The 22,076-nt window shown below is 33.2% G+C and overlaps 1 protein-coding gene across 1 annotated transcript in view; it reads right to left on the reverse strand.

The window, feature by feature from the left end:
* LOC126887472 (cation-independent mannose-6-phosphate receptor-like) overlaps positions 1 to 22,076 on the reverse strand; it is a 114,799-nt gene that overhangs the window by 20,005 nt on the left and 72,718 nt on the right. Inside the window, exons 13-17 of the mRNA XM_050655022.1 lie at positions 13,905 to 14,128; positions 11,898 to 12,101; positions 8,527 to 8,620; positions 6,246 to 6,316; positions 6,067 to 6,184 (exon numbers count right to left, since the gene is read on the reverse strand). Coding sequence (XP_050510979.1) covers positions 6,067 to 6,184; positions 6,246 to 6,316; positions 8,527 to 8,620; positions 11,898 to 12,101; positions 13,905 to 14,128 — 711 coding nt within the window. The remainder of the gene's footprint in view (positions 1 to 6,066; positions 6,185 to 6,245; positions 6,317 to 8,526; positions 8,621 to 11,897; positions 12,102 to 13,904; positions 14,129 to 22,076) is intronic.

Raw genomic sequence — 22,076 nt, forward strand, 5'->3', positions numbered from 1 at the left:
CTTAGAAAAAATTAATGAGCAGAGATTTTTTTGATTATGTCCTATTTGGTGATGAAGCTACATTCCATCGAAACGGTTCTGTTAATAGACATAACTTTCACTAGGAACTATTCAACAAGTAATCCATACCACATAGTAATACATAGTAAAACAAGATGGTCTCTAAATGTGTGGGAAAGTATCGTCGGTAACCATGTAGTGGGACCATATTTTTTTGAAGATAACTTAAAAGGTTAGATTTACTTAGATTTTATCGTAAATCAGTTACCGATATTACTAGAAGAGGTTCCACTTAATATACGTGAACAAATGTGGTTTCTACATGACGGTGCTCCTGCGCACCACAATGAATTAGTACGTGGTGAACTGAATGATCAGTTTGGTGAAAGATGGATCGGAAGGGATGGACCGGTAAGGTGGCCCCCAAGGTCACCAGATTTCAATAAAATGGACTCATTTTTGGGGGGTTACGTTAAGAACGAAGTATATAAAATACCTCCAACAACAAGAGATGATATGAAAAATAGAATCCGAATTGCATTTCAAAAAATTTCTTTACAAATGCGTAATAATGTAAACAACTCTTTCAATGACCGCTTTCAAGTATGCATAGATTTTTTTAGAGGTCATTTTGAACACCTTCCTTAAGTAAGATTACTGTTGTTTTTTATTTTTCTATGTGTATTTTTTTTAATTTTCCGTCGTTTATTTTTTATAAATTTTATTTGAAATAAATTGTTTTCTTTTCTGTGTCGTTATTTCGTTACTGAATTAATAAACAATAAGGTCAAACTGTCAGTTTCTGACAAATCAATCATGACCAACTCACAATAATTATTGGTAAACGTTAAAATATCTACCAAATTAATACTTTGATGGAAAAATAAAAATATCTAGAAAACTGATAACTTTAGGTATAGGGAGTACTTCATAAAATTTGAAGTACGATAGTAGTACTTTTCGATAGAGATATAAAATACAGGGTGTTCTATTTAAAATTACCAAGAAAATAATGTACTTGCATTTTGACTTACCCTGTATTTGATTTAACGAATATTATGAAAACGAATATGTTTTATAATTTTTGACAATTATTAAAAAACTATGGTTGCAATAGGTCAATGTTCCTATACTCCTTTTTAATTATACAGGGAGTTAACTTGATACGATTTTCAGGTAACATTGGTTATAACTTTTGAAATACCCGGTACAACATAATAAAACTTTACATTTTTGTGATGTGGAAATGAAGCAGATTTCAAATTTAAAATAAAATACAGGGAGTTCCATTTAAAAAAACATAAGTTTGGTCTGCCACCATCTTATGGAACCCTGTAAGATTTTAACTAATTTTAAAATGTGGAGTTTAAAGCTGCCTACAATTTTTGTTAATAACTTTTTTTTGTAATTTTTACTATAACAGATCTACTGAGCTTCCTCACACTAATCAATCACCCTGTAGGTTTGTTCCAACACGACGAAGAACCATCATGTAACGATCACGTTTCTATAAAATTAACGTTCCATGGGTTCCATGGGAACGAAATAATACGTTCCATGGTAATGCGCAGGACGGTGATCGTTACATGGACGGTTTCTCGTTGTGTTGGAACAAACCTACTAATCTCTCAAAGTGAAGATGATTTACAACCTATGCTGCACCAATTTAATACAACTGCCAGAATATTTACCATGTTAAGTTCCCCAAAAAAGACAAAATGCATCGGTATAACAGCAAATCCAATAATATGTAAATTGGAGCTGGATAATAGAACAATTGATGGAGTTAAATATTTAGTCATCACACTATCTAGTTACGGAAAGTTCGAATCAGAACTGGAAGATCAAGTAAATAGAGCAAATAAAAATATCGGAAAAGAAATGAAAGGCAGAATTTACAAAACAGTCATCAGACTAATAATGAAATACGCGGCAGAAAGACGACCCGACACAGAGAGGCCAAAAAGATTGCTCGAAACAGCGAAGTTGAAAACCCTTCGAAAAATCGATGGTAAGACTCTATGGGACAGAGCTAGAAGTACAGATATACAACGGAGATGCAAGGTGGACAACTTTAATAACTGGGTAAGCAAGAAACCCATTATGAACAGCCAGCACGGCACAGCCCGGCACGGCACAGGACAGTCCAAATTCATTTGTATAGTTTTAAATGCAACGTAACCCATTATGAGCAGCCAGCCCGGCCGCGAATTTACAAAACCTATACCATTTCAGTCATGGCAGCGACTGAATTCGAATAGGGTTTGTATGCAGAATATTAGTTACATATCCTATACTATTTCGATCTAGAAATTAACTGTATTGGTGTAGGATTATCAAACGAAATTTTTGATTATTATTGAGCAAATGTCTATACTGTTTCAGTCATGTACGTAAAACTAATCAAATATTTACTAAGTGGATTTATTATTATATCATAAAATTTAGATATGTTTTGAAAATTAAAATGAATAGTATATACATATTTGGATAATATTAAAGATTAAAAACAAATGAATAATTACTAATGTATGAATATATACAGTATGTCTCTATAAGTTGGAACCATATGGAAAAAATTTTTATTAACGATTTTACGCAAAAAAGATATTCTTCCTAAAAAGTTCTGCATGGTCTAAAACCGAAGATGCAATCATCTGATATTAAGTTTTATTAATAGTATATGAGAGATGTCAAAAAATATGAATTTCTGTCAAGTAAAGTATCTTCATACAGAGAGGGGCTAAATTATCGAATAAATTCATTTTATCTAAAATGGACGACTTAGGAAAAAATCCCGAAACAGGTCGATTTTATTTTTAAATTACAATTTTTCCATATATTTCATACTAGTGACGTCATCCGTCTAAGTGTGATAACGTAATAGATGATTTTGTTAAATGGGACTAGGATCGTGTGGCAACTAATTTGAAAGTGCGTTCAATTCTCTGTTCAGTAATATAAACAATAATATCATTATTTATACAAGGTGACCAAAAAAATAATTTTTTAATTAAATTAATTGACGCAAAAAGAAGAATGTATGTAATTTATTTAACTCAAAATACATTTTACTGCGATCAATAAATAGAAAAAAAAAATGTTTATTTCACAAATAAACATTCCGTCTTGCTTAAATTAAATCACAAACAGCCTCCCACGTAACTCTTGACAGTTTGAACATTTAATTTAGGCCAAAAACCAATGTTTATTTGCCAAATAAACAGTTTTTTCTATTTTCTCACAGCGATAGAAAGTATTTTGATTGAAATAAATTGCATACATTCTTCTTTTTTCGTCAATCAATATAATTCAAAAAATGTTTTTTTGGAAACCCTGTATAAATAATGATATTTGTGTTTATATTACTGAATAGAGAATTGAACACCCTTTCAAATGAGGTGCCACACGACCCATATTCCTATTTAAAAAAATCATCGATTACGTTATCACGCTCAGATGGACGACGTCACTAGTACCTATGAAATATATGCCAAAAAATTATAATTTAAAAATAAAAATCGACCTGTTTTCCATATGGTTCCAACTTACAGGGACATACTGTATACATATATTAATTCGTAGATTAGTAATTACTCATTTGTTTTTAATTTTTAATATTATCGAAATATACATAAATTATTAATTTTAATTTTCAAAACATATCTAAATTTTATGATATAATAATAAATGCACTAAGTAAATATTTGATTAGTTTTACTTGCATGACTGAAACAGTATAGACATTTGCTCAATAATAATAAAAAAATTCGGTTTCAAATCCTACACCATTACAGTTAATTTCTGGTCCGAAATGGTATAGGATATGTAACTAATATTCTGCATACAAACCCTATTCGAATTCAGTCGCTGCCATGACTGAAATGGTATAGGATATGTAACTAATATTCTCCATACAAACCCTATTCGAATTCAGTCGCTGCCATGACTGAAATGGTATAGGTTTTGTAAATTCGCAGCCCGGCCCGGCACAGGCCAGCACGCAAACGGAACGGCCGAAATTCTCCGAGTAGAATAAAATCCGTTGGAGTCGAACGGCCTCTGAACGGCCAGTCTAGTCGGCGCCAGTGTGTCATAATTGTTATAAAATATTATATTGTTGATTTTTTAATTGAAAGCGCGTTGTTTCTTTTGAAATAATATGGACGAACTTTTAATTGAGAGTGTCAGAGAATACCCATTTTTGTATGATGCATCGGACCCAGGTTATCACGATAGCAAGAAAAAGGACAATGCATGGGTACAAATATCCGAACATTTTGATCAATGGACAGGTACGTACATTATCTTTTAACCATGAATTCGTTTTTTTAACATGATGCATATTCATTAAAATTGTGTAGTTTATGTCTTTTAAAAACTTTTATTTTACGATAGTTTTTAAAATATATCATAGATGACATGATGCGTTTCTAAATTAAAATTAAAACAATACATAACATTTTTCTCCTATAGAGAGATGGGCTAAATTATGGAATAAAATCATTTTCTCTAAAATGGACGGCTTTGGAGAAAAATCCAGAAACACGTCGATTTTTATTTTTAAATTACAATTTTTTGGCATATATTTCATACTAGTGACGTTATCCATCTGAGCGTGATGACGTAATCTATTGATTATTTTAAATGGGAATATGGGTCGTGTGGCATCTCATTTGTGGCCAAAAAATACTTTTTTAATTAAATTAATTGACGAAAAAAGAAGAATGTATGCAATTTATTTAACTCAAAATACTTTCTAATGATGTCAGAAAATAGAAAAAAAATGTTTATTTGGCAAAAAAACATTGCTTTTCGCTTAAATTAAATGTTCAAACTGTCAAGAGGTAGGTGGGAGGCTGTTTGTGATTTAATTTAAGTGAAACGAAATGTTTATTTGTGAAATAAACATTTTTTTCTATTTACTGACAGCAGTACAATGTATTTTGAGTTAAATAAATTACATACATTCTTCTTTTTGCGTCAATTAAAGTAATTTAAAAATTATTGTTTTAGTTACCCTGTATACCATTATTGTTTATATTACTGAATAGAGGATTGAACACCTTTTCAAATGAGATGCCACACAACCCCTATTCCCATTTAAAAAAATCATCGATTACATCATTAAGCTCAGATGAATGACGTCTCTAGTATGAAATACAGTGGAACCTCGATTATCCGTCAGGGCACCGGACCAAGGGTATGACGGATAATCGAGAAGACGGTTAACTACAGAACATTAAAAAAATAAAAATCATACTGTTATGGTGACACACAGATATTAACTAATAATTTGTGTGATGTACATTTTTATTTTCGGCTTGCGATTCTAAAAATAGAAATAGAAGTATGGTATCATTTATCATTACCTATTTAAATTGAAATTTAATCCAGAGCCCTGAATAAGAACAAAAATTATTTACATAAAAAAATGCGGTGATGGCATAACTGCACGTCTACATTTCAATGAATTTCGTTTGGCTTATCGCAATGCTCAAACAAAATGAATTGATGACTCAATTTTTACTTGTGTATACAATATAACTTAATGGACCCTGACGGTTAACAGAGGTGACGGATAATCGAGGTTTCACTGTATATGCCAAAAAATTATAATTTAAAAGTAAAAATCGATCTGTTTTGGTATTTTCTTCCAAAGCCGTCCATTTTAGAGAAAATGAATTTATTCGATAATTTAGCCCCTCTCTGTATATATTTTATTAATAAAAATACATTATCATTTATGGCAAATGATCATTTTTCCGGTGCCGTGCCGCGCTGGCCGTTACAAATGGGTTTTTGGACGGGCCGGCCTGTGCTGTGCCGTACTGGCCGTTCATAATGGGTTTCTTGCTTAAGAAACATAAGAGTAGAATGAAATGATCACATAAGCTGAATGATAACAAATAGAGTAGTAAGGAGAGCGAGAGACGGTTCTGCAATAGGAAGACGATCAGTGAGAAGACCACGAAAACGATGGAACTATTATCTGGAGACACATTGAATAAATAGAGTCATGTATATACAAAAAGAAGAAGAATATTGTGAAACAGAAAAACTTACCTAATATGGCACCCACACTAACATTACTTGCGACTTTACTCTCAAAAACTTTTCCCTTCTCCAACAATTTGCACGCTTCTGGTACATGATATATAAATTTTTTGAAACACTTTCCAGTCTAGATAAAAAAAATTAATAAATTAAAAAACATTAAAATTATTTGTTGTATTTTTTCTTACCTCAGTGGAATTCTTCCGAACCTTATCGTTGCATCTTAATTCAACTATGGTTTGAAAATAATCCCTTTTATCTAAAACACAAATTGTAAATAGTATAAAATAGTTGATTTAATATAGCCAGAATAATCCAGCACATACAATATAGTAGGTAAATAACAGAAATTATTTCATTCAAAGATTTTGACCAATAGAAACCTACAAAAATCAAAATTTCTAGTAACATTAATCACAATTAATGTTTTACAACTTGTCAAAGTGAACAACATGAGCAGGTTTATTCTAGCAAATATTCAGAACGAAGATAATATCAATAACGTGATTAATAAAATTGTTGTTTTGAACAGTTTTATTCATGAAATAATCTTTTACACTAACTAAACCTCTTAAAATGACCGGTTTGTATTCTTGATGTTAAGTCACAACTACGACCTCTTGTGGATTTTGGCTGAACTAGCTTTGAGGGTGTTTTCAATGTCAAACGCTGAGCGCACATACATTTGAAACAAGTACAGTAGGAAAAATGAAAGAATACCCATGCGTCATCGATGATATGCATACGAATCAAATCAAAAATTTCTAGTCAAAACAACGTCTAAACTAAGTTAATACTGTAAAAAAACGGATGTGACTACTACCCCACCGTACGATTTTTCGCTACGTAAATGTGTCAAAAATTTTTTGTGATATTATTCTTTTTCTGATAATACCTATATATTTATTGGTAATAAATGTTACTTTTACTACCGTAATTAATTATTTGATATAGAATAATCATACAAAATTAATGAGTAAGAAAATATAGTATTACGAATTTAAAAATTGTCGTTTATGTCAGCTGCATTAAGCGACTTAAATGAAAGTAAACTTAACAAATTCAGATCATTTTGGTATCCAAATCATTTTCCAGACATTATCTGCAAATAAATGTACATTCGTAAAAATATACTAATCTCTAATTTTATACACCATGATTGAAAAATCAGAGTAATATGTACACGTTTGGCTAACTCATAGACATAAGTTAACCATATTGACAGATGATTATTTACAAATTTTATTGACTTATTTTAATGAAATAAATAGTTACCAAACCAAAAATACAATTTAATATCAAAATAGCTTTTAAAAGAAGTGAGTTTATTCAAGTAAATACGACTGATTATTAAAATTTATAAACGCTACCGAACCTAACACAGTTTCACTGTCAAAGTGACACAAATTGAATCTGTCAGATTATAGTTGACCAGCACGATTACTCGAATAGTAGTTTATACAATCATTATCTCTACTGATGTTAAATTTTTTTCTAAGAATGACATTAGAAGTACAGGAATAGTCAAGTGTTAGTTTAAATTTTCTACTAAATTAATATAACTACGTTGAACAATTGTATCGCCGTCACGCCGTCTCACTCTGTCAATTATAAATATATAACTGGAAAACGTCTTGGAAAACGTTTTTGCTTAGTAGACAACACTTAATAATCTATCTCTCTCGTTTGTTATTTATAGAAAAAGGCAGCAAATACAAAATATGTGCTTGATATGATCGTTCATGGGTACTCTTTCATTTTTCCGACTGTAGGTAATACTCATTATTTGTTTTTATATGTTTTAAATTAATTATTGGGCAATATAAAATCATTCAACATGAAATCTTCACCTTTCTCAATAAAAGTTGGCGTCGATGTTGTATATAATATTTTTAAAAAAGAGCTCTTGTGTAATCTGTGTAAAGTGATATCAGCACATATAATTTTCAGTACGTGATACGTGATAATACACATGGTTTCAAAAGTTATGCATCGCCCCAAAATTTTCGCTATTATTAACTATTTTCAGAAACTACTGTTATAGGTTATTCATAAAAAAATATATCATTAACATAGTTTTTGGTTTAAAAGAGATACTGTTTTTTAATGAATAAAAAAAGTAAAAACTAAAAAATTTTATTTCTTATTAAAATGTATTATTATAATGTATGTAATAATAATAATTTTGATATGGTCGAAATTAAATTATGATTCATTATAAATCACGTTTTCAAAAATTTTACCAGAATAAACTTTTTAAATGTTTACACCTTGGCAAAACCAGGTCAATTAAATGGGTATTTAAATAAAATAAAAAACCAAAAAAACATTTTTTTAATATAAAAAGGCCAATTAAATAATATATAAGTGTAAAAATTGTGAATAAGAGGGGTAATGAATGGCTTTTGAAACTATGTGTTGTGATATTATGTTTTTAAAGATTCATTGACAGCTGACAGTAAGACTTACCTTTATTATAACAAATATTTGAAGTTTCGTAGGTCAAAGATACTACCTGAGACTCTTCATTAAAAGATTTATCAGGACACACCGAAGATGATATCTAAAAATAATTATTTGTTTAATTAAAGATTATATCACACATGTATATGGACACATTAAGAGAATGGACCAGGGAAGACTACCAAAGCAGGTGATGGAATCAAAAAGATATGGTAAAAGAAGGAAAGGGAGGCCAAGGAAAAGATGGATCGATCAGATTACAAAAATTGGACAGGAAAAAGGAAAAACATATCAACAAATGAAAGTGTTAGCAAAGGACCGCAAGAAATTGAAGATATGGATAGAGGATGAATAAAACCTCCGACGCTCCTGAGGGGCATAAGGAATTTCGCAAACGAAGAAGAAAGATTATAACATTCGGCCTCGCCCATAGCGTACTATCTGCCAGTGGCGGAGCGTCCTTAGGTGCCAGAGGGGCCGGGCCCCACCAAAAAATATGTAATATATGTAAATTTTTAGTTACGATTCTATTATGTAATATTTTGTATAAATATGCATTAAATAATTTATTTGCTCATGCATATAGTTTTTTCTCGTGATATAAAAATAATATAATGCACAATCACGCACCGTACTAAGTAGAAGTCTTCTCTATTAATAATTGTCACCATGCGCTGCACTGGCCGCATAGAACCGTCCGATGGGCCCGTTTACCCTGGCCCTTGCTCCAAACAGTATTATTTCTTTGACTAGTCGTTGCAGTCACGTAGGTACCGGCTGTATTGCATTGCATGTTCTTCGCTGTCGTCAATCATCCTAGGCAGGCCGTATAAGATGTTTAGAGGCCCGTTTTGTGTGGCCCTTCTGTGTAGTTAATACGCTGTGATAACGTTAATTTAAAATGAACAAAGTAGACTATTTATTACAAAGTCCTTTTTATACGTTACGGATAGAGGAAACGAATGAAATTAAACGATTAGGTGTAATAAATAAATAAAAGATTAAGTAATAAATAAACTAAGTCATTCGTTCTTCTTTTGACCTTTAATTCGTCCAATTTTGAACCTAGGCCTCCCCCAGTTTCCTCCATTCGTTTCTGTTTAGTGCTTCTGTTTCCAGTGCGTTCCTCCTATCTTTTTAATGGCATCTCTTCATCTCATCTAGGGTCATCCTCTTGCTCTCTTTCCTGCCCATGGTCTCCATTGTTGTATCGTAGTATTCCACCTATTGTCCGCAACTTAGTGTCCTAAAACACCACACTCGCCTACAATAAAACACCAAAGTACCTTGGGATGACTCTTGACAGAACCCTATCATTCAAGGAATATCTGACAAAACAGCGGAAAAACTCAAATCCAGAAACAACATCATCCAGAAGCTGTGCGGCACAACATGGGGAGCATTGGCTTCCACCTTGCGATCATCTGCCCTGGGCCTAGTCTTCTCAACTGCGGAATACTGCTCTTCAGCATGGCTTAACAGCCCACATATACACAAAGTAGATGCGCAATTGAATAATACAATGAGAATGATAGCTGGAGTTATCAAATCCACCCCTACGCAATGTCTCCCAGTACTGGGCCACATTCCACCACCTAAACTACGACGCATACACGCACTCACTAGTGAGTACAGAAAGATAGTAGATAACGAGAACCTGCCAATCCATCAAGATATAGATGCCGCCAACGGTAACCGTCTACGCTCCAGACGACCACCAATAAAAACAGCAAAGGTTGCTGTGGAGGGTGAGTTCAATTTAACGACAACATGGACTCGAGAATGGATGGAACAACAAAATAGCAACTTGCCCTGCATCACACAAAAATCACCAGGCTTCGACTTACCACGCAACACATGGTCTATGCTGAACCGAATCAGAACCCAACACGGCAGATGTGGTTACATGATGCACAAATGGGGTAAACGACCATCCCCACTCTGTGACTGTGGACAACCACAAACCATCTATCACGTCACAGAACAGTGTCCCACAAGATTATATCATGACAGGTCAGAGGATTTCCTGATGGCGACTCCAGAGTCGATAGACTATGTAAATAAGTTAGATGTACGTTTGTGAACCTATGTATTGTCTTATACAAAATATATGTATATGTAAATGTGTCAGGTGGCATACGCTAAATAAATAAATAACCTATTGTCCATTTGTCTGGCGTTATGACCTGCGAAGCTCCATGTTAGCCTATGGCTATATGTTGTCCTGCGTCTTTGACTTTTGTTTTATTTCTTTCCCAGTTGTTTTACTTTTTGTCTGTATTTTACTCCTAACATTGTTCTCTCCATGGCTCTTTGTGTTTTCATTATTTGGCTTGATCAATGTTTGCTTTGGTCAAGGTCCATGTTTGACATGCCTATGTAAGAATTGGGAGTATGCACTGGTCAAACACTCTTGTTCTTAAGTATTGTTGTAATTCGAACAACAACTAAGTCATTAATGTGGAGAAAAACTTTTATAGCTATCCATAAAGTCAGGTGGCTTAACCACATAAAGTAACAAGAGGATATCCCATTACTTAGGGCATCCAAAGTAACGTTCAGTACAAAGCCTCCTCATTTGTTATGTCCTTCGATGGGGAGAGGTGGTGGTATAGCTTGAGGGTCAGATAGGTACCACTTCATTGCGGAGTGTGACCGGTTTGATCTTCGGACATGTGGGTCCCACCGTTCCATCGGAACACACATATCCCTCGAGACTGGGGTTGTACGAGTATGTGTGTGTGTGCGTGTTATTGGGTCAGCTCAGTACAGTACCTCAATATATATATTTTTTTGAGCTATGTTTTTCATTCTTCATTTTTCTTATTGTAATTTCGTCAAAATTATATGCGGCCCAGGCCGCACCAACTGAAATTGTCACGAGCCGCCACTGCTATAACTCGATATAGTAATTAGCAACTCAAGTCAGTTGCTAGTTACTGTTCATAATGTGAGGATCCAACCTCTGGACAAAGCAGCCCACGTCTCGTTGGAAGTTCTGTGATATTTGATGTTATACCTAGGAATATTTTAAACATACATATGTATTAGGTTAATATAATATAAACATACTATAATATTATAACATTTAAAAGTTTTCATCCACTATCTTGGTGGCTCACGCGTTTCAAAAACCTGTAAACAGCTTTGATGATGAACTTTTTAGTTCTAAAACGTTCTGATATACATTTTATAAAATATTGTAGTAATCTTTTCATCATAATCTAGTAATGATTGGTACAGAAGGATTGCTACATTTGAAGAAATGCAGTATAATCCACATTATAAATTTTAATTAATTATATGGTGAATATATTATGCAAATTTGTAACCTAATTTTTTATATGATTTAATTATATCAAGTTTAATAAACTTACGTTTAGATTAAGCCTGCTTATGTTGAAAGTATAATCAGTATACGGATTTGTTATGACACAATAATTAGTATATTGAACTACTGGATTAGAAGATTCTTCAACTGTGTCATATTTGTCTATCTCATCAGGAATATGTTCAATAGGGAATGTCTTATCATGCTTCTCTTGAGTTCCAGTGTCTAATTCCACAGGTACTACTTGATTCTAAAATATGTATAAAATAATTAACTAAAGTTAATTAACCAATTAACCTAGTTAAAGAAATTAAAAAATTTAAGTGGGTAAATTAACCAACAAATTACTATATAATCTTAAAGTCCTCTATCATCAACAGAAACTTCCAGGTAAAGTATGAGAATAAATACACAAGCATACAACAAATTCTATTCACTGCTAACTATATAATTCACTATTATATTCACTGCTAACCTACCTACCGACAGCTACAAATATCATCACAGCCACATTTGCGGATGATACGGCAATATTATTATCTAACAAAAATTACAAAATAACCTCAGACATCCTACAAAATAACTTTAATAAAATACAACAATGGAGAGTCAAAATAAATACAAATCACTACACCTAACATTTACCATGAGTAAGGAAACTTGTCAGACCGTATACTTAAACAGTAAAGGAATCCTACACGGGGTTGAAGTCAAAAATCTAGGTATATATGTGCTTGGACAGAAGATTAAACTAAAAGAAGCATATATTTACTAAGCAAAAACAACTGAGTCATAAGTTAATGAACATGTATTTGTTGTTAGACAGAAAATCAATATTATCAACCGAAAATAAAATATTAATCTACAAATCCATCCTGAAACCAGTTTGGACTTATGGGCTAGGCTAGAAAGTAATAAAAAAGAAAAAAAAAAAAGACGTAAGTTTTTCAACCTAATAAAAATATTTGTAAATTAAATATTTTTAAAAGATTTTTAATTGAAAAACTTTATTGGCCCATTTCCTGGTGACAACCTCCAAGGCTTCTACAATATGCAAGCCAAATGGATGCTGCAGTGAAGACTAAAGGGAAGGAATTCTACACTATGCAATTCACAACCCCCGTCTGCAGCGTGGTAAAGCTCCAACGGAAAATGGACCTAGTTACTCTATAGGAGTAATACTAATATAAAAATAAAAAAAAATAAAAATAAAAATGTATACCATTTTTATTCATTCAGTTGCGGTGCGAAACCAAAACTGTCTTAATTTTTACTCAGATCAGAGAGTGCAGCCAGCACTCTTATCGACGATTTCACCTCTTGTTAGAGGTTCATCAGAGACTGCATAGGCTGCTTTTCTCTGGCCCAGGTAAAAATCTTCGACATATCCATCTCCCACCGCAACTGACGAGTGGTAGTAGGTTAGTCTTCACTGCAGCATCCATTTGGCTTGCATATTGTAGAAGCCTTGGAGGTTGTCACCAGGAAATGGGCCAATAAAGTTTTTCAATTAAAAATCTTTTAAAAATATTTAATTTACAAATATTTTTATTAGGTTGAAAAACTTAGTCTTTTATTTAGCAGATGCCGCTAGGCACCTACTACCATCTCGTCAGTTGCGGTGGGAGATGGATATGTCGAAGATTTTTACCTGGGCCAGAGAAAAGCAGCCTATGCAGTCTCTGATGAACCTCTAACAAGAGGTGAAATCGTCGATAAGAGTGCTGGCTGCACTCTCTGATCTGAGTAAAAATTAAGACAGTTTTGGTTTCGCACCGCAACTGAATGAATAAAAATGGTATACATTTTTATTTTTAATAAAAAAGATTTCAATCCAAAATATTCAGAACAATACTGGGAGTTCCATGGTTCATAACCAATGAAGCCATCAAATAGACAGTTTGGTTTCGTTTCGATTCAGAGGAGTTCGTGTAAGCCTCTCACTGAGGAGGTCTGGAAAGACCGAAACGTACGTATGGGGATGATGGATCATCACTGAACCGAACAATGAAATATAAGCTCTACTTCAACAATAAACAATAATTATAATTACCTGATTACTACATGCTTTGTTTGTCCTAAGTGAAACAATTAAAGTGCAGGATACTATTTTCTTTACTATGAAATGATCATTATTCTGTATATTATCACATTCTAACTCGAAAAGCGTTCTGTTAAAGCTATTATCAGAAGCACACGGTTGGTTAAGCAGAAACTCTAGATGCGTCTTATTTTGATATGTCACTAATGACTTTTTTACTGGTACATATATACAACCTAAAAAATAAGAAACAATAATTAATGTAACAACATGAAGTGTACTTTCTTCTTCTTCTTCTAGTGCCGTCTCCACTAATGAAGACTGGCTACAACCATTGCAAATTCGTCTCTATCTTCTGCCTTTCTTAAAAGTGTTTGTGTGTTTGTGTGTTTAACACATTGAGTGCCACTATGGTAACACAAAAATAGGGTTCCACAGGCCGAAGTTGTCAAAATTAAGAAAACAAATATAAAATATGGTCTTAGTATGCCAGTTTAAGAAAAACATGTAAAAACCTGATTTGGTTGTTATATGACGTAATTTTTAGTATGTATCCGCATTGGATACACGCGGCCACAATAAGCCTATTTTATTATTGTGGCCGCGTGTATCCAACGCGGATCTAGTGATGTTGATTATAGTTACTTTCGAGTATTCGTTACAAATCGTTACTTTTGTATAAAGTAATCATTTACAGTATTCGTTACTTTGATTACTTTTGTATTTGAGTACCGGTAATCATATCGAGAATCGCATTTCTCAGTATGTACATATTTTGTATTAGTATTAGTAGGATACTTTGATTACTATGATTACTTTTGTATTTGAGTACCGGTAATCATATCGAGAATCGCATTTCTCAGTATATATTTTGTATTTGTATTAGTAAGTATGTATATAAGATCCGATATAACAACGACCTTCACCGATCTGTAAGGGATAAAAATGATGTGATATGTAAAATAAGAGATGGTTAAATGCCCGAATATTTATATGAAATTTATTATGTTAAAAATGATAAAAAAAAACAAAACATGACTTTTTCTATAAAATCTACTAAACTTTTTTCGGCCCGTGCAAATATCTATGTATTAGGATTTTAGATCTAGATTTAGAAAAACATCATACCTAGGCGACATACTGAGAAACAATAAGTACCAATATGCTCAACTATTAGTGAAAGGAAAGATCGAGAGAAAGAGAATGAACAGGGTTAAATTTTGAACAGCTAATAAGAACAGCTGAAGACAGACAACAGTTTGCAATTGTAGTAGCCAGCCAACATCCATTGAGGAGAAGGCACTTTAAGAAGAATATATTATAATGAAACAACAAAATAAATAAAAACAATGTCATGCATGTAAAATTAAACTTTTTGATTAGGTATAGTGTAGAAACATTATCATTTCCACATTTTTTCCGGACTAAATTTTTTCGACATTGGCTGACGAATAAGGAATACAAAGCCGGTTAAACACAAAAGTTGTTAGTTAGTGTTGAACATTTGTATTCCATCTCCTAATTTTAAATTTTGAATGTCTATCCAAAACGGTACACATTCATCTGAAAAGGATTTAATTTCTTCTGTGCTCTTTAACCAAACTTGGAAATAAAATTGTTATTTCGGATATTGAAGCAATTAATTTTAACAACGAGAAAATTTTTAATGTTCTTTAATTATCTCGAAATACTAAGATTTCAGTATAAATAATGAAGTTACAAAGAGCAAAATAAGTTAAATTCTGCTGTTTCAAGATTTTTAAATATGTGTATACCTAATTTTTTATTTAGTTTGTAAATAGTTCAGGGTGGTTCGGGTACATTAGTCCCAAAATCTTTAAAGTGGTCATCATAAAATTATCTGTTGAACATCTATGGCAAGGGTGGCATCTGTAATCTGTGCCCTCTGCATACCGATAACACTCGTCGTCACTCGTGGAATACCGGTCCCGCCCGATATCAATCGGTTGTAGATACAATACGGCTGTTTTGGTACGATTGATACGAAAACGAAGTCGGAAGTAATCAGAGTAATCAAAGTAACGATTTGCCTCTTTGTATAGTAATCGTTACTTTCGGTATTCGTAAGTAACGAGTACTTTGTAACGAATAGTTACTTTTTCAACATCACTACGCGGATCCATCCCTAGCAACACCGTAAGCAAACTGTAAATCACGTGTCCGGCATTTGTTTCAGGCTGGAACTAGTCATAACTTGAAAATTTTGGCAGTAGGTTGTACGTTATCGTTACTTGCGGTGTGTTGTTTTCGTAAAAAGTATAGTTTGCTTGATAAGTTACTGCTTTTGTGATAAAAATGGCGTACGAGAAAGGTCAATCGGTGGCAAGTGGAGTAGTACTTACACTCCTAAACAATCTGTTTGACCAGGGGAGAACACTCTATACATACAATTACTATACGAGTGTTGACCTAGCTCAGGAGTGGCCAAACTTTCTTAACAGTGTGCCACTATCTGTTTATGAAAAGTTAGTCGTGCCACCAAAAATTTTCTAACAAAAAATTCAATAGGTAGGTGGAATTTGTATGAAATAACAAAAAATATATGTAGCTACAATAGTATATTATTCCACGAGCATGTAATGATGGCTACTACTCACGATGATGAAGTTTGCGACACGATCGAAAGCGAGTGTCGTAATTCATCAGAGTGAGTAATAGCCATTACATGCGAGTAGAATACTATACTTTTTCTACGACTTTTTTTTTATTTTAAATAGTAAAAAAATATAATTATCAACTACTCGAGATTGTTTATTAATTTATTACTAGTACATAGTACAGTACATGTTTATGGTTGATGTGGTTAATGTGGCTTGTGAATCTGAATTTTCTTAATTAAATCTTGAATGTTGGGGTCAATTTTTGTTACAGCTAATAAAATTAGATTTTTCAAATGATTATTGGTTAATTTTGAACGATATTGTGATTTAATAACATTCATAATTGAAAACATTTCTTCACAAACATACGTCGAACCAAAACGACAACAATACCGCAAAGCAAAATTGTGAAGATATGGAAAATCATCTGTGGAAACGTATTTCCAAAATTCAATATAATTTGAATTACTTGTACTTGAAACAAGCTCGTTATGTTTATTTTTCAACAAAATATTACTTTGCAAATCTATTACTTCCATTTGGAATTCCGGCGGATAATTTTCAACGTCTTTAAGTGAAATGGAAAAAGGATTTGTGAAAAGTTGAATATTTTTATTTTCCTCCTGGAAATCCTGAAATCTCGTAATAAATGAGCTTTGAAGACTTGACATTAAATTTTTAAACTTATCGTAATTTGGAACATTATTTAATTTGATGGCTAATTCCTTCATGAATTTAAAATGAGTGAGTTTTTCTTCATTAAAATCTGAATAAAAAAGTGATATTTTGTTTTTGAACGAGCTTACGTGGCTAACTAAGGTTGGAAAAATACAATCTTTTCCTTGTAATCTTAAATTTAATATGTTCAAATGTCCCATTATGTCCGCAAGGAAAGCTAAATCCCATAGCCAGTCTTTATTTTTTAACAGAGAGCACTCGTTTGGCAATTCCTCATTCTCCTCCAAAAATTGCAAAACACACTCTTTCAAATTCCAAAATCTTGCCAGTGCATTGCCTTTGGACAACCATCGAACACTGCAATAAAGGAATAATTCACCTGCCTCCTCCGTTTCTTCCTGAAAAAGTTCTCGGAATCGTCGTCGATTACTAGCTCGAGCATGTATTTTATTGATACACCGCGATACAGGCTCAATCACCGAGGATAGATCGAGATCCTTGGCACATAACGCTTCTTGGTGGATTATACAATGGAATTTGAAAACATTTCTTCCTAAAAAGTTTTCAAGTAGCGTTGCAAATCCTTTGATTCGACCAACCATGGAAGGCGCTCCATCTGTACAAACCGACTCCAATTTCGACCACTCCACTTTGCTACCTTCAATAACATTTTTCACTTGATCCAAGACATCCTGTCCTGTTGTGGAGACCAGTTGGCGCAAATCTAATAGCTCCTCCACAACATCGAAACTATCTGTCACGAAGCGTACAAATATGCTCAACTGCGCATTACCTGTGATGTCACAGCTTTCATCCAAAGCCAGTGAAAAATATTTGCAGTCTCGTAGTCCACCGATAATTTGTGTTTCAACATCCTGGCCCATATCATCAATTCGGCGCATGATGGTGTTTCTGGACAAAGCGATTTGGTCCACCATATGTTTTATGTTTGAATCACCGACATTTTGAGCGAATATTAGTAAACTATTTTTAATTACCTCTTCTCCGTCGGAATATGGCTTTTTCTTGCGTGCTAATAACAGCGAGAGTTCATATGAAGTCTTCACCATTGTTTCCATTTCATTACTTCTTTTTTGGAACAAAGATTGTTGCCCGGCTAAAGATTTTTTTTCTTGGCGATGAATTCGGTTCGTAGGCGTGATCCGACAGGATAATTGTTGGTGAAATCGCCATGAACTTGCTTATAATGGCGCTCCAGATTAAATTTTTTTGGCACTGCCACACAAATTCCACATATCAAAGAGCAAGGCTTGGAAGTGTTGTGATGAGTAAATAAGAATTGTTCTTCCCACTCAGTTTTAAATTCACGAATCGCGATATCGTCCTCATATTTACGTTTTGAAGTTGATGGCTTTATCGTGGTCATTTCGAAAACAATTGTTTTAAAAGGAAATAAACTGTAAAAACACTATCTCACAAGGCAAACAGACTTGAAGCGTCTCGCACAAAAGTTGAGAATCGACTGAGTAGAGAATAACCTGAACGTGTCTAGCGCGAGGCAGTGGCGTACAATAAAAGAGTGGCGTAGAATAAAAGACGAATTTTTAATTTTTTACTAACTTAATTTTTTTTTATTTTTCAAAAAAGTCCTCGCGTACCACTTCTAAGACACCGCCGTGCCGTGGTTTGGCCACCCCTGACCTAGCTCATACACTCATAGACCGGAAGACGCACTTAGTAGGAACACTGCGTACAAATAGAAAGCTCAACCCCAAAGATATTCTATCGAAAAAATTAAAGAAGCACGAAGTTGTCGCAGCCGAGAGTAATACAGGTGTTGTTGTTCTGAAATGGAAAGATAAAGGGGACGTTCTAGTTCTTAGTACTAAACACAACGATCAACTTGTAACAGTGAAACAAAGAGGAGGTGAAGTACAAAAGCCCAAAATAATTGTCGATTAAAACAAATCTAAAGCTTTTATTGATCTTTCTGATCAAATGAAAGCCTACTCATCATCCCTCAGGAAAGGCCTAAAATGGTAGCGTAATTGAGCTCCTTATGGGCACGGCACTGGTAAACGCATACATATTACATCAAGAGGTAGTAAATGAGAAAATGTCTATCACAAAATTCAAAGAAAATCTTATAATGGAATTATTACATTCTCAGATCGACATACATGAGCCTACAGAACCAGAGGTGTCCAACACAGTCCAACATTATTTAGAAGAAAGTCAAGGTGCTGGTAGAAAAAGAGGCCGATGTGTAAACTGTTACACAAATGCTTTATAAACTGATATTTTTCTAAAAGATTCTTTATTTATGTAGAGGATTAATTATTTCGTTTTTGTATGTTTTATAAAAAAGAACATTATTTAGTTTAGTATTTTGAAAACCATAAATGTTTTGTAGTTATTTTTTTATGTATATAGAAACAGTTTCATTTCGTTAATTTTATCGAAAAATACTATCTTTTAATTTGTTTTTTTTTAACACACAAATGTTTTATTATATATATGTTATAGTCAAAGCCCGAATTTCAGGCACTCCTAGGTTTGACTAGGCAATCCTCAGGTCTGACTGACGGTCTTAGTCAAAGCCCGAAATAAATTACAGTTTCGGCCTTTGACTAGTCAAACCTAGGAGAGACTAAGTTGGTCAGGCAAAGGTCGAAATTTAATTTTATGAAATCGGGCTTTGACTAGTCAAACCCAGATCTAGCTTAAATAAAATGTCGTAATCTATTAGATTAGGTTTAATAAAACGTCATTTTTTAAATCTTAATGCTTATTATTTTTATATTGTCGTAATTAAAATAAAAAATTAGTGTTTATTCTCACCTGTTGAGACATTATGGTATTTAGAGTTGCACAATACGTTAGATCTTTACATTTGCATAATTTTGAAGAGCATTTCTTATTGCAGTAGCATTTTATAAAACACTGTTATCCAAATTTAGAATCTTTTGTACTAATTTCTCTTAGAGACTGCTTAACGTCTGAAGCATCTTAGAAGTTAAGAAAATTCCCTTTACATTCTATTATTTGATTTCTTGAAAAAAGTGTGTTTATTGTTCCGTATTTCGTACCAACTCTATATAAACCGTCAATTATTTTATCTTGTATGATTAGCAAAATATTTCGAATATCTCCTTTGGCTGTATCAATGCTAGGGATCGATATTGTTACAGTTTTTCCGATCAAAATTGGAGGATTTTTTTTTCACTTAATTGTTCCCTAGCATTAGCCTGGGCATAAAGACCTTCAGTCGCATTTCCTTTATTTATTTTAATCTTTCTGTGTGTGCACAACGCATCTATGTAAGTTTTCTTTCAAAACCTTCATAGTATGCACCAACTGTGCTGTCAGCGTATACAACATGTACCACCTGACTACAAAATATGCACGTATGTGCGTCAGAGCTCTCTTTTTGGCAAATACAACAAACCACATCTGAAGAAATAATCTGAATTGTTTGACAATTTTCTTCCTCTCCTAGTGACGACGGTCCAGGGGTTTCGTTAGTATTATGGTGATCCTTAGTTTTTTCTCCGATTGCAATATCTTCTTTCACAGTTGACTATAAAACAATTGACGGTTTATATAGAGTTGTTACGAAATAATGAAAAATAAACACACTTTTTCAAGAAATTAAATAAGAGAATGCAAAGAGAATTTACTTAATTTCGAAGATGTTCCAGACGTTAAGCTGTCTCTAAGAGACACTAGTACAAAAGATTCTAAATTTGGTGGCCAAAGCTTTATAAAATGCTACTGCAATAAGAAATGCTCTTCAAAATTATATAAGTGTAAAAGGTCTAACGTATTGTGCAAATCTAAATGCCATAATGCCTCAACATGTGAGAATAAACATTTTTTTTTTATTTTAAGTACAACAATATAAAAATAATAAACATTAAAATTAAAGATTGACGTTTTATTAAACCTAATATAACAATGTTGTTCTGAAGCTATTTTCTTGTGGCATTTTTACAATTTTAACTATTTATAATGGGAAATAAGCCACAATATTATTAAAAAATGATTTTTATTAACGTTTCGACGCCCAAATCGGGTGCCGTTGTCAAAATACAAAATACTACTAACATAAACAAAAATGCTGTTGCTTAGTAAAAAAAAATTCTTCTAATAATTTATTTAATTTGACTCATTTATGTCGGCAATTCAGATACATATGATACATTTTAAAGTAGAAGACTTTAAAATTATATTGCCAATATTTATGAGTTGCATTCCTGGGACGACTTTACTGAAAGATAGTTCATTCGATTACATGAAATCAACCCCAACTCAAGAATATCCTATATAAATAATATAACAAATTTCGACATTTTAATAGCTGATCGGGGTTTGACTAGTCAAACCCCGATTTCATAAAATTAAATTTCGACCTTTGCCTGACCAACTTAGTCTCTCCTAGGTTTGACTAGTCAAAGGCCGAAACTGTAATTTATTTCGGGCTTTGACTAAGACCGTCAGTCAGACCTGAGGATTGCTTAGTCAAACCTAGGAGTGCCTGAAATTCGGGCTTTGACTATAACATATATATTTTTTTTTCTGTATAAAATAAATAAATTGTGTCATTTCCCTTTTTTTTTAGTTAAAAATATGTCTAGGCAAAAATAATCGCAGTATATAATAATAACCTGCAGGCCAGCCACAGTTTTGGGTTTCGTAGGCCACTACTTACAGGCACCCATAAAGATATTTAGACGGTGTGTATCTGATAGGGATGTACACGGCTTAAAATACAAAAATACATGTGCATCCACATTGGATACACGCGGCCACTAAACTAGTGGGACGCGTGTATCCACGTTGGATACATGTGGCACTCAACGTGTTAACCCGGTCCAGTCGCGGATGTCTTTCAGCCAGAATATTTGTCGCCTACCAGAACCCC

This window comes from Diabrotica virgifera, chromosome 6 (assembly GCF_917563875.1).
Source record: "Diabrotica virgifera virgifera chromosome 6, PGI_DIABVI_V3a".
Lineage (NCBI taxonomy): Eukaryota > Metazoa > Arthropoda > Insecta > Coleoptera > Chrysomelidae > Diabrotica > Diabrotica virgifera.